This window comes from Psammomys obesus, unplaced genomic scaffold (assembly GCF_907164565.1).
Source record: "Psammomys obesus unplaced genomic scaffold, mPsaObe1.curated_primary_1811, whole genome shotgun sequence".
Taxonomy (NCBI): Eukaryota; Metazoa; Chordata; class Mammalia; order Rodentia; family Muridae; genus Psammomys; species Psammomys obesus.
The window spans coordinates 6,009,240-6,021,291 of NW_026586463.1; the positions used below are offsets into that span (position 1 = coordinate 6,009,240).

General features: G+C 37.3%; 1 protein-coding gene and 1 non-coding gene across 5 annotated transcripts in view; both read right to left on the reverse strand.

Annotated features, from left to right (window-relative positions):
- Kif2a (kinesin family member 2A) overlaps positions 1-12,052 on the reverse strand; it is a 59,651-nt gene that overhangs the window by 26,661 nt on the left and 20,938 nt on the right. For all 4 annotated transcript variants that reach the window (XM_055601974.1, XM_055601973.1, XM_055601975.1 and 1 more), the window contains exons 2-4: positions 5,581-5,675; positions 4,867-4,983; positions 1,946-2,000 (exon numbers count right to left, since the gene is read on the reverse strand). In XM_055601974.1, the coding sequence (XP_055457949.1) occupies positions 1,946-2,000; positions 4,867-4,983; positions 5,581-5,675 (267 nt within the window). The remainder of the gene's footprint in view (positions 1-1,945; positions 2,001-4,866; positions 4,984-5,580; positions 5,676-12,052) is intronic.
- LOC129672490 (small nucleolar RNA U2-19) lies at positions 2,447-2,528 on the reverse strand. The gene has a single exon (XR_008719506.1). It is a non-coding gene; the product is annotated as a small nucleolar RNA U2-19 (small nucleolar RNA).

Here is a 12,052-nt window from a genome sequence, read left to right on the forward strand (position 1 = left end):
AAATCTGATACGTAAATATTGCACTAATGCCAGGCACAATGGCTCGTACCTATAAATCCCAACTCTTCGTAGGCTTAGGCAGGACTATCAATACATGTTTGAGGGAAAGCTAGGGAATAATGAGACCCGCCTCAAAAAAATTCAATAAATGTTAGTGTCGGTAGCCAATGCCTTTAATCCCAGCACGTAGGAGACAGAGCCAAGCGGATCTCTGTGAGTTCAAACCAAGGCCAGCCTGGTCTATACAGCAAGTTCCAGGACAGCCAGGACTACACAGAGAAACCCTGCCACAAATAATAATAATAATTAATAAATCAAGAAATAAATTAAATTTAGCAAACTACCAAACTATTCTATAAATGGTCTATAAGCTACTAAAAGTGATCAAACTACTCAATAAATTGACACAACTAAAAGATATTTTTAAAGAAGTATTTAAATAAAGAAAGAGGCAGGCAGATCTCTGAGTTTGTGGCTAGCACGGATTTCATAGTAAGTTACAAATAACGGGGAGACCTAGTCTTAAAATGCAAACATAAACATGTAGATATAACTTTCACCAGTATGATTTTAGCTATAAAACTAAATACTCACCAGAATACCAAAGCTAAATGGACTTTTAATAATCATTTTTAAAGATCCACATGAAACCCATGTCTTACAATTCCAGAATGCAGACATTTCCTAGAGTATATGTGCAATATAAAAGCATTCTCATTTTTACAAAAATGTACACAATTCAGATATTTAGAAAACAAATGTAAAAGGCCTTCTACCCTTCCTTACACTCCAGATTCCATTCTTTTCTCCCTAACGCGCAAATCTTCAGTATCATATTTCACCACTGTAGATGTCGTCATAAACATGCAAAAAGGAACTTGGAATTAAATATGAATAGAAAGCTGGTTGGCTGGTGCACATGTAATGCCAGCCCTTGGGAGAGTCAGAAGAGCAGGAGCTCAAAATCATTCTCAGCTGACAAGTTCAAGACAACCCTGGGCTACAGAGAGAGCCCACTACAAATGTGTATACACGTACCTAGGCTCAAAAAATTCACCAAGTTATATAAATTCTTATGATTTGAAAGGTGCTGATGAAAGGACTTTGTCCACTCTACTTCTAATCTCTTCTCTGGTGCTTCTGGCCCATCTTGTACTACGATCCATGCATACAGAGAAATACAACTGTACAGTAACAGAGAAACTAGTTCTGTCTACGTGCCCTGGCTGAAAAGTATATGAAACCTGTAGTTTACTATAATTTATACCCATTCACTCCAAAGACAACCGTTACACTTTTTTGAAAGCCTCTAAGGTAATTATGATCAAACCAGTGATAATGAAATTCACCCGTGACACCATCAACCATTGACTCCTTCCTCATTTCTTCTCTAATGCCCTCCTCAAATTTCAAAATTGAGTGAATAAATAGTATGTACTTTGCTGAACTTCTATTCAACACATACATTTTTAAATTTTGTTTTGTTTTACTGAGAGTCTTGCTATATAGGTCTGTTGGCCTAGAATTCCCTACATAGACTAAATTGGCTTCCAACCTGCAGGGATCTTCCTGCCTTTGCCTCCTGAGTACTTGAATTACAGGCATGCCTCATCACGACTAGCTCACATTCTTAAACTAGAGAAAGATTATGAACGCGACTGGGCTATTAGAAAATCAGGAATACTAATTTTAAAATTAGCTGTGTATGGTTTAAACAAATAACACCGAGTTGTATTTACTTCATCAAAGTCATGCTAAAGTAGAAAGCTGGGTGATGGTAGCACATGCCTTTACTCCCAACACCTGGAAGGCAGAAGCAGATGGATCTCTGGGCTTGAAGCCAGCCTGGTCTATAAAGTGAGTACCAAGACATCCAGGCCTTTAAAAAACAAAGAAAAAGAGGAAGAAAAGTCAAGAAAAATTAAGGGACAAAGTTTTACTTCACCTCTATTATCTCTTGGGGGAGGGTCATTCTTAATAGATGCCACAGTCCGTCGGTTCTAAAAAAAAAATTTATATATATATGTATTCACGGTATTTTTTTCTCATTATTCCTCACAAGTATCACTACCTCAGCTTCTCTTAATTAAATGAAAAAAGAGAACAGTAACACAAAACCAAATGGAAAAAAACTATAAATAACCAAAAAATTACTAATTTATCTATAGTCAAGTTCTTGTACAAGGCATCTATCCTAATTCCCCATATATTAGGGAATATAGCAAAGAACCCTATTCATTTCAGTTTCGCACAACTCTATGTAGTCATTATTTTCTTAATTGTGAGCTCAGGTCATGTGTATGTTCATCTTTAAAAGTTTGGTGATACAATTTTTTTTCATCATTATTCAGATTTGAACAAATCAACGCACACACACTCACACAAACACACAAAACACAGAGAGTAGGGGAAGACAGGGAATGGTGGGGGAAGAGAGAAAATGTAGTCTTCCTTTCTACAGAGATCATGCATCAAAGCAGACCGGACAGTCCTTTGATGCTCAGATTTGACTATTTCCATCATTGATCCACTACAACCAAGCAGATATCAAAACACCATTTTATTATTACTGCCTTTTCAGATGAGAATCTGAAGTTAGCCTAAGTAACTACACTATATTCGATCTGCAAAACTGTGTACACACTGGGTATCTCTTATCTGACTAGACTAGAAATATTCCGTATTTCTTCATGTCTTAGAATATTTGTGTATGTGCACTTGTGTGTAAAATCGGATATTTTGTTAATAGGACTCAACTTTAAACGCAAATTCATTTATGTTCAATATATAACTTATCCACACAGAGCCTGAAGATGTGTGTGGTGTGTACACATGTGTTTATTTATGTGTTTAAAACCAAGAAAACGTCTGGTAGCTCCTGTCATGCTCCACCTTATTCCTTGAGCCGGGGTCTCTCACTGACCCTGGAACTCAGTCTCCGCCTCCCACAGAGCTGTAGCTACAGTATGTGGAGCACCAGCCACAGCTGCTTTCTTTTACTTACATCTATGCTAGTATGTGGACTCGAATCCAATGATGGTGGTGCAAGTGCTCTTACCCAAAATTATCCCTGAAGATAATTTTGTGTAATACTTTTGATGTAGCTTCATTCTGACTAAAATTGATCACACATGTGGGATTTCTTTCCTGTGGTCTGATGTTTGTTCTCAAAAAATTTGCATTTGGGGGATGGTAATATGGCTCAGCAAGTAAAGTCACTTGCTGCACAAGTATAAACTGAGTCAATCCTAGACAGCCCTCTCCCCCCAGACACAAGATAACCAGATGTGGTTGTGTGCTCCTAAAATCCCAACACTTCTGCAATAGGACAGGAGTCCAGAGCACACAGTACAGCACAAACAAAAGAGTCTGGTTCAACACGGTGGGAGGTGAGCGGTGACAACCACGTCCTGCAATTTGCCCTCTGAGCTCCACCTGAATGGCATGGCATGCACACACCTGCACTCAACACACAAACCACAAATAAAATAACAAATAAAAAGAGAAACCTTGGATTTTGGAGCACTTTTGATCTTGGATTGAGGGACTGATAGTAAATTACATCTTTGGATCTAAGGAGGTAATAAAGTATTGACTCCTTTATTAAACTGAAATATCAAAGTGCTATGTAAAAAACATGGCCAGTTACCATAAGGAGCTTTCAATACAGGTTTCAAACACTTGGCTATTGCATAGATTAAGGCAACCAACTTCTGGTCCTATTTATATAGCTACTAAGAGTGAATTCACCTAAAAACAAAACCACAGCAAATAATTTAGTTATATTTAATCCCACATTCAAATTAGATTAGGTACTATTTGCATAGTGGTACACTAGTCTCCTGAAGTGGAGCCCAGAACAGTATTTTTAAAACTTCACTTAGGGACTTTAATGTAAAATAGAGATTAACAACAACACCCAAGGCCTGAGGATATATTGGCTCGGTGGTAGGATGCCAAGGCAAAGAAGAAATATTGGGCTTGATTTCAACATGGGAATCAAACAGGGGACAGGTAAAACCATGCCAATCCATTAAGGTTCTGAAGCTGTATATGGAAACAGTCCATTTACATTAAGGACCTTTAAGCAGTGATACTCACTTTAAGTTATAAAAACTGAAACTGATTTATATTCATACATATAATTTAAACGCAGAATATTCTGTAGATGGTTAAGTCTGATACATTTGAATATTTATGCATGTTTTCCTTGCAAAATATGGAGTCCCTATAACCTTGCAAGCCATATATCATATTCATCTGTGTATTCTAACACAGTACCTGCACAAGGTAGAAAATCAATAGATGCCACTGAATTAAACATTTAGAAGTACAGGTTCAACTACTAGGCAGAACTCTCTGGTTGTGTTTTCATGCAGTGTATTAATAGAATAAAGAGTTTCAAGAGAATGGAAGAGCTACCTTTAAAAGTGAAAAAATTAATGGGCTTTTTAACTTTTGCAGAACCACAGCTACTCCAGAGGATGCAGCATTGCTCTCAAGTTTCTCCTCACCAACAACGTAGAGGTGGTTAAACTACTTTAACCGTTTCTTATCAAGTTAAAATAAAAAGAACTTTATTAGAATACTCATTGATTTATCAATCAGTAAGTGTTCATTCAACACTAACAAGAAAACAGCTTTGCCTCATCTCTCCTGAGATCGCTATCAGTCTCAAAAAAAAAATATCCTAATTAGGCAAGGAATTTTTATGAACTGATTCTCTTAAATTTTCTTGAATTGTGAACTGGACAGATGGTGTAAAGAACTTTTTAAAAACGAAAACCAATACTTAACATAGACTATACCTACTCTTCAGTGTATCAGTTTCAAATCAGCACATATGAGTACATGCGCCTAACTAACCTTTACAATTTTGTTTACTTTTGAGGATGATGAGGGTGGAGGTATTTCTGGACTGGGTTCAATCTCTTCATCAGGTACAAGGTCAGGGTTAAGCGAAAAGATGCTTTCCAAGTCAATCTGTTTAAACAAATACATGTAAGTTATAGATAAAATGATTCTTAAACTATTTCAACCTAATGTATGACACTACTTTGCAAGCTAGACTGTTTAGAACAATAATCTACCATATTTTACATTTGATTTTAAGAACTGTTAGTAAAAAGTAACCATTGAAACTACAAAGTTGTAATTTACATACAAGAATTTTCAAATTTTGTGCACGGAGCTAATGAACAGATGATATATGAAGAGAAGATTTTCTTTCTTTGAGTTAATTTTTGAAACTCATTGGAAAGATGCTTAATGTGTATGTGTTTTGTCTACATGAATGTCTGTGTACCACGTGTACACTTGGTGTCCTAAAAATACCAGAAAAGTATTGGATCCCCTGAAACTAGTTCCAGATGGCTGTGAACCACCATGTTGGGGCAGAAAATTAAATCAGAGTCTTCTGGAAGAGCAGCCATTGGTCTTTACCACTGATCATCTCTGTAGCTCCTATTTGCAAGTTTTTAAAAGAATGATACAGAATATCTATATCCTATAAAATTACATAGTTTTCTGTTTTGTATTCAGACTCTTAACTAGAAATGATGTTTAACATAGCAATAGTACCTCTTTGCCTTTTGTATCTCCATTTTCTATCCATTCAACAGTTACACTTTCATTATCTTCATTTAAAGATGTTACCATTGCTTGGTGTATTCGGCCTAAGTGGGAATAAAACATATATTTTAGAAGCAATAAATAACAGCATTCTTAAAATATGGTAAACTACAACTTAATTTGCATACATATATACACATACATTTCCTTATGTTTTACCTGACCATTCTTACAAGAAATTTTCTTGTAAAAATAAACTTTGTCCATTAGGTTCGTAAGATCAAGTCCAGAAACTCAGGGTATTTGTTAAGAAGAAAGTCTACCTGATAAATGACCACCATGACAGATGACTAAATTTTTATGCCACTAAACAGTTCTAATGATCAGGAGGTTAATTTGCTATGAATCCAAACTTACACTGTAGTATACAAAACAGATTCATAAGATTAACTGTTACACTATACTAACAAAAAGACCATTTATGTCTTTAAATCATATATGGTACAAAATAAAGACATTATCTTTGTATAGAGAAAAAGAAGGTGATTCCTCAAGGGTTAGGATATACTAACCTCTCCTGTATTTGCCTGCCTAGATCTTTACTTACTTTTTCTGGGGGTTGTAATCTTGACATCAATAGACAGAATATGACACATAACGCTTTAAACTTGTTTCCCTTACCTTTTGGTGGACTATGGACCTTACCAAGTCAAGAACTATAAAGCTTAATCATTATTTTAAGCCACTACATAATATTGTTTGTTGTAATTTATAGTGGTCTCTGAGGTTACATTTTCAATATTATAAACAGCCGTGACCCTATATATATCATTATACACTTGCCACTTATTTCCTTAGGAGAAATTCCTAGAATCAGACTAATAGATTCTCATATCTATCCACCATGTATTTAATATTTCATGTCTTCATTCCATTTGATTATTAATCAAATATAGAAACAGTTTTATATATCTATATATTATCTAAAAAATGTTGAACATAAGGAATTTTCCCATGTGTTTCTTAAATGAAACCCTTGGGTATCATAACTTTATTTAAGTTAATCTGCAATATTTTAAATACCTAAAACAAAACATTTAAGATTGTAGTGCTAACACTGTATTAAAGATAAGAGCATTATTGATTTAAATTATGTATAAACAGTATAAAATTACTGTTACTCTCACACAAACACACACGCCACATAAAAATATGCTAAGTTCAGCGTTTGGAAGGCCATTCTCAACTACATAACGAGTTCTGCGACATAAAACCTAATCTGTAAAGCAATCAACCAATAATCAAATACTGAGAGTACTAGCAACTAATAAACTGGTCAAGACAGGGTATTTGAATTTAGTGTGTAGCTGAGGTTGACTTTCAACATCTGATCTCCCCATTGTACCTTTTAAATGCTGGGATTACAGGATTGTATAACCACATGTCCTTTTTTCTCAACACACACAAGTTGCTGCTTCCATGACACCATATACATTACTTTTAGCTAGGCTATTAATTTTAACAGTTTCACAGACAGACAACATGGATTTAGATACTCCTTTATTAAGTGTAATCAAGGGCTGTAGAGAAGGCTCAGCAGTTAAGAACACTTGCAGCACCCATACCAGGTGCCTCAAAACTGTAATTCCAACTCCAGGGAATCCAACAAACTTTATATGTGCTCAGATTGCGTGTGAGCAATGCACTCAACACACATACATACTCACAAATAATACAAAGAGTAAACAACAAATTATCTTCCACTTAGGTTTCCAACTGCAGACTTTATTCTTTTCTAGTGGCAATATCAAGCATTAATCTTAATGTTTTTCTATATTATTTCACAGCCAGATCCTTCCTTACACTAATTCTACTACTTGGTACAAGATATCTATGTCTTGTTATAACTCCAGTTAACTCAGTAAGTCATACACATACACAGAGTCATGGAAACAAGGTGGGGTTGGAGCTTGCTAGGAAGAATGATTGAAACTGTAGAGGAGAATGACAGGAAAGCAGAGAACAACCAAAACCCACAGATGTATGAAGTTGCTAAAAGACAAAACAGAGACAGACTTGCATCACTGTATGACTGTAATACTCTTGTCAACTGCTCTCCGTTTCCATCCATTTTACCCTTCATTCTGTTCTCCACACGTCAGCCAAAATCATTGTTTAAACTAAATTATAGCTGAGTAAGGATATGCATGCCTAATATCAGCAGTAGGAAAACTGAGGCAGGAGGATTACTGCAAGTTTGAGAACAGTCTGAGCTACATAGTGAGTTCCGGGTCAGCCAAGAACTTATTTCAAAACAAACAAACAACAGGCTGGAGAGAGGGCTCAGCAGGGAAGAGCACTTGCTGTATAAGCCTGAAGACCTGAGTTCAAATCCCCAGCACTCATATAAAAAGCTACGTGTGGCCATGTGCCTGTGGAGGAGTGGCAGGCCTGCTGGACCAGCTCAGGCTCAGAGAGACTCTGTCAGGAAAGCAGAGGGCGACATCTTTTCCACCTTCTTTACACCATCTACTGTGTGGCACACACCACATACATACATTCACACACAACAAAACACACATGCACGTGAGCACGAACACACGCCACCACCACCACCACCCACTAAGTCACATTTTTGCTCAAAAAACTTCCAATAGAATCCATTCTGAATAAAGGACAAAATGTTTAGTCTATCAATTACTTTGATTGATTAGTAAGACAGTGTCTTACTTTGTAGCCCTGGCTGGTCTGGAACTTGCTGGGCAGACCAGGCTGGCCTCAAACTCAGAGATTGCCTGCCTCAGTCTCCAAAGTGTTGGGATTAAAAGTGTGTGCCACCATGTCCAACAACCTCCCCCATTAAAATTTTTTTTTACATGATCTGATTGATGTCTTCTAACCTTTAACTTTATTTATCCCTTACTAGAGTAACTTGCTATCTTTTTAATTAACCCAATCTCAAACAATATTGCCTCTATTCTCCCTTGTCTTAAAAAGAAGGATGGGTGAAGAATTTAAATGACAAAGATATGAAAACAACTGAGTAAATACTGTCATTATCTGCAATAGGTGGACTCTTAAAAAAAAAAAAAAAGCAGAATTCCCCGATAGAAGACAATTCACTATGAAATAATGAGAAGAATCAAAACAGAAACAGTTTAAGAAAGAACCCTCGCTGTAGAGATGGTTCAGCATGTTAAAGGTACTTGTCACCAAGCCTGATGGCCTGAGACCCACAAAATAGAAAGAAGCAATTCCCACAGGTTGTTGTTCACAAACACACAAATGCAGTTCTAAAAATTAAAGAAAATCCTCACTGCAATCAGAGGAAATTAGGTAAATAACTAGAGTGGGATTATCAGCTGGGTCTCCTGAGAGACATGTTAAGAAAAGAGTATAGGAGATTTACTGTGAAAGATAAAGGAAGGAAGGAGAAGACTGGGCATGGAAAACCTGGACCGTGATGCAGATCTAAATATCCATGAAGCCAAGGTTATTGATATGATGCATTAAGCTGAGGAAGTCTCAGATCTTCATGCAAATCACAGGGTTGTGGCCAGTGCAGTAGGGAGCTCCACAGCAAACCACCCATTACAGGAGTCCTGCCCTGGGCCAAAACAGGCACAGTAGCTACCTATGCCATGCTTTGTCAGTGGGCAGAGGTTTCCCAAGAAATTAAGTACTAGCCAAAAGATAAGGATTGTGGAGCTACTGACAAACGAAGGTCATCAGCTAACTGTTCTCCCCCCGAAGGGAAGAAGGTCCTTCTTAGTGATGCTGAAGCAGTGGGTCTACATTTAAGAAGATTATGAAAACAGAGAAAATGAGTTGAACTAGAAATGAAAATGGAGAATGGTCTCAAGAGTAACATGAGAAGTCATGCTGGGGCAAACCTAGGTTCCATCAGTCTGATAAGATCTATCACTGCTTTATTAAACTGACCCCAGCGATACCCTTACCCATACCATCCCTGATAATCTGAAAGTAGTAATAACCATTAATCAGGACAAGAAGATTTCAGTAACAAGTTTTGGAAAAGGTAACAGACACTGACAGTGTTGCATCAACAGCAAGAAAGGAAATAACATCTGAGCCCCAGGAAAATGTGTTTGAATACCAGATACCCGGAAGAATAAACCCGAGCCTGATGAGCACAGTGGCTCTCAGAAACCAGAGGCACGAAGACAGCTACAACTAAGACCTACATAGCAAGCTCCATGAGAGTCTGAATGTGTTGTATGTATGTATGTATGTATGTATGTATGTATGTACATATAAGGTAGAGAAAGAGAGAGAAAAAGAGAGAGAGAAAGACACCTTGTTTCAGACCAAAACAACTAGCAAGAGATAGAGAGCCTATGGAGGGGACTGAAGACAATTCCACCTTCTTTACACCATCTACTGTGTGACTGGATCTATGAAATCATGATGAGCACAAGTGAAAATTGAATACACATTCCAAAAGATACAAGCCAACCAATAAAAATATTCTCACTGCTGGCTATCCATTTCCATAGTCCAACTTTTTGGAGGAACTTCTATACTAATAACTAGGAGTGACAAAAATGTAAAGCAAAGTATCTAGTATTAATGCTATAAATCACAATGTCAATGTCTTGAGCCTCTAGTGATAGCACAGATTGACAACGAAAGAATAAAGAAAATCAATGACATCCAGGAAGAGTTGGTTTTGAAGACGCTGGAACCTCCGAAACTCCAATTGCCAATGCAGAGATGCAGAAAGCTTTAAAATATAAAAACTGCCAGATGACGGCTAGAGAGATGGCTCAGTTGTTAAGAGCATATGTTCCTTTTCCAGAGGATCCAGGTTCGATTCCCAGCAGCCATATGGTGGTTTACGAGCATCTTAACTCCAGTCAGTCCCAGGGTAGCTAATGCCCTCTTCTGGCCTCCACAGGCACCGGGAATGTACGTTGTACAGACATACATGCAGGCAAAATACACACTAAAATTTTTTTTAATGCATAAATCTAGTTTAAAATAAAGCGAAATCAACCAGATACAACAGTTAACACTAAATTCTAGAGGAAATAAAATGTAAGAAAATGAAGTCATATTGCTTTTTGCCTTTTGACCAGATACTAGAAACCATGCGACCTAATGCTTTCATTGTTACCAACACACACCTCTCACACTTTTTTTTACAATTACCTTTTTTGTATAAACATTTTCAGCAGACTGAGCTCACTTAACACAGTTCCTACATTTTCTTCAAAAGTGTAACACACCCTTTCATATTCATGTCCTTAATCCCTTGGTACTTAGTGTGTATGTAACCAACTTCCTTCCCTGCCCTTATGAAAACCACCTTGAGCTGGCCACGGTGGCACACACCTTTAATCCCAGCACTCAGGGAGACAGAGGCAGGCAGATCTCTGTGAGTTCGAGGCCAGCCTGGTCTACAGAGCAATTTCCAGGACAGCCAAGGCTACACAGAGAAACCCTATCTCAGGGTGGGGGATATGAGGGGGAGAGCCAACTTGTTTAGCACCACTACCTGAAACTCGTGTTCTCCCTTTATCTGCAACACTAATTCCTCATAGTTGAAGCACATATGCATGAGTTTACTTCCTCATCTCTGAATCCAAGGTACACTGAGAGCTTTGCTTAATTCTAGAGCAGTCTCTCCCATCTTGACATTCTTCAGTTTGTTTTATGATCTTGGCCTTTTTGCTTGCTTGTGTGAATAGTAAAATCAGTTTTCCCATTCCAGAACGTAAATTAATAGTATCAAACTGTTAAGAAATCTGGTTATAAATGAACTGAATATTATTTGACACCAGTCAACAGTTTCCTTTCCCACACCAACTTTATTAAAATTTGGTATCTGTTACCCTGGCCTCATGAAATCATTTAAAATATTTCATTACATTTTATTTGTGTTTGTGTACGCAGATGCACACATGCTGCAACACACATGTGGAGGCCAGAGAACAACTTGCAGGAAGGAATTGGTTCTCTGCTTCTACCATGTAAGGCTCACAGATCAAATTCAATTGTTAGGCTTGGCAGTAGGTACCTTACTCACTGAGCCATCTTACCAGCTCATGAAATGACTTTGAATGGCATATCTTTCCTTCCTATACTCTGAAATACAATGGGTACAAAATCATAAAACGGGCATAGTGGCTCACACATGAGATCCCAGTACTTTGTAGGTGGTGGTAGGAAATCAAGAGGTTCAACGTTATCCTTGGCTATATAGCCATGTTAGAGGTCAGGCAGCTCTACATCAGACCCAGTCTCCAAACAAAACAAAACAAAACAAAACAAAACAAAACAAAACAAAACAAAATTTTAAAAATCACAATTATTTGAACCTTTAGTGTTTGGCAAGCACTCTTCTAATGGCTCATGATGTTACTTCTGCCTTTTGATAAATTTTCTAGACTTTTTTTCTATGGTTTTCATCAGTGTGTGTGTGTGTGTGTGTGTGTGTGTGTGTGTGTGTGTGTGTGTG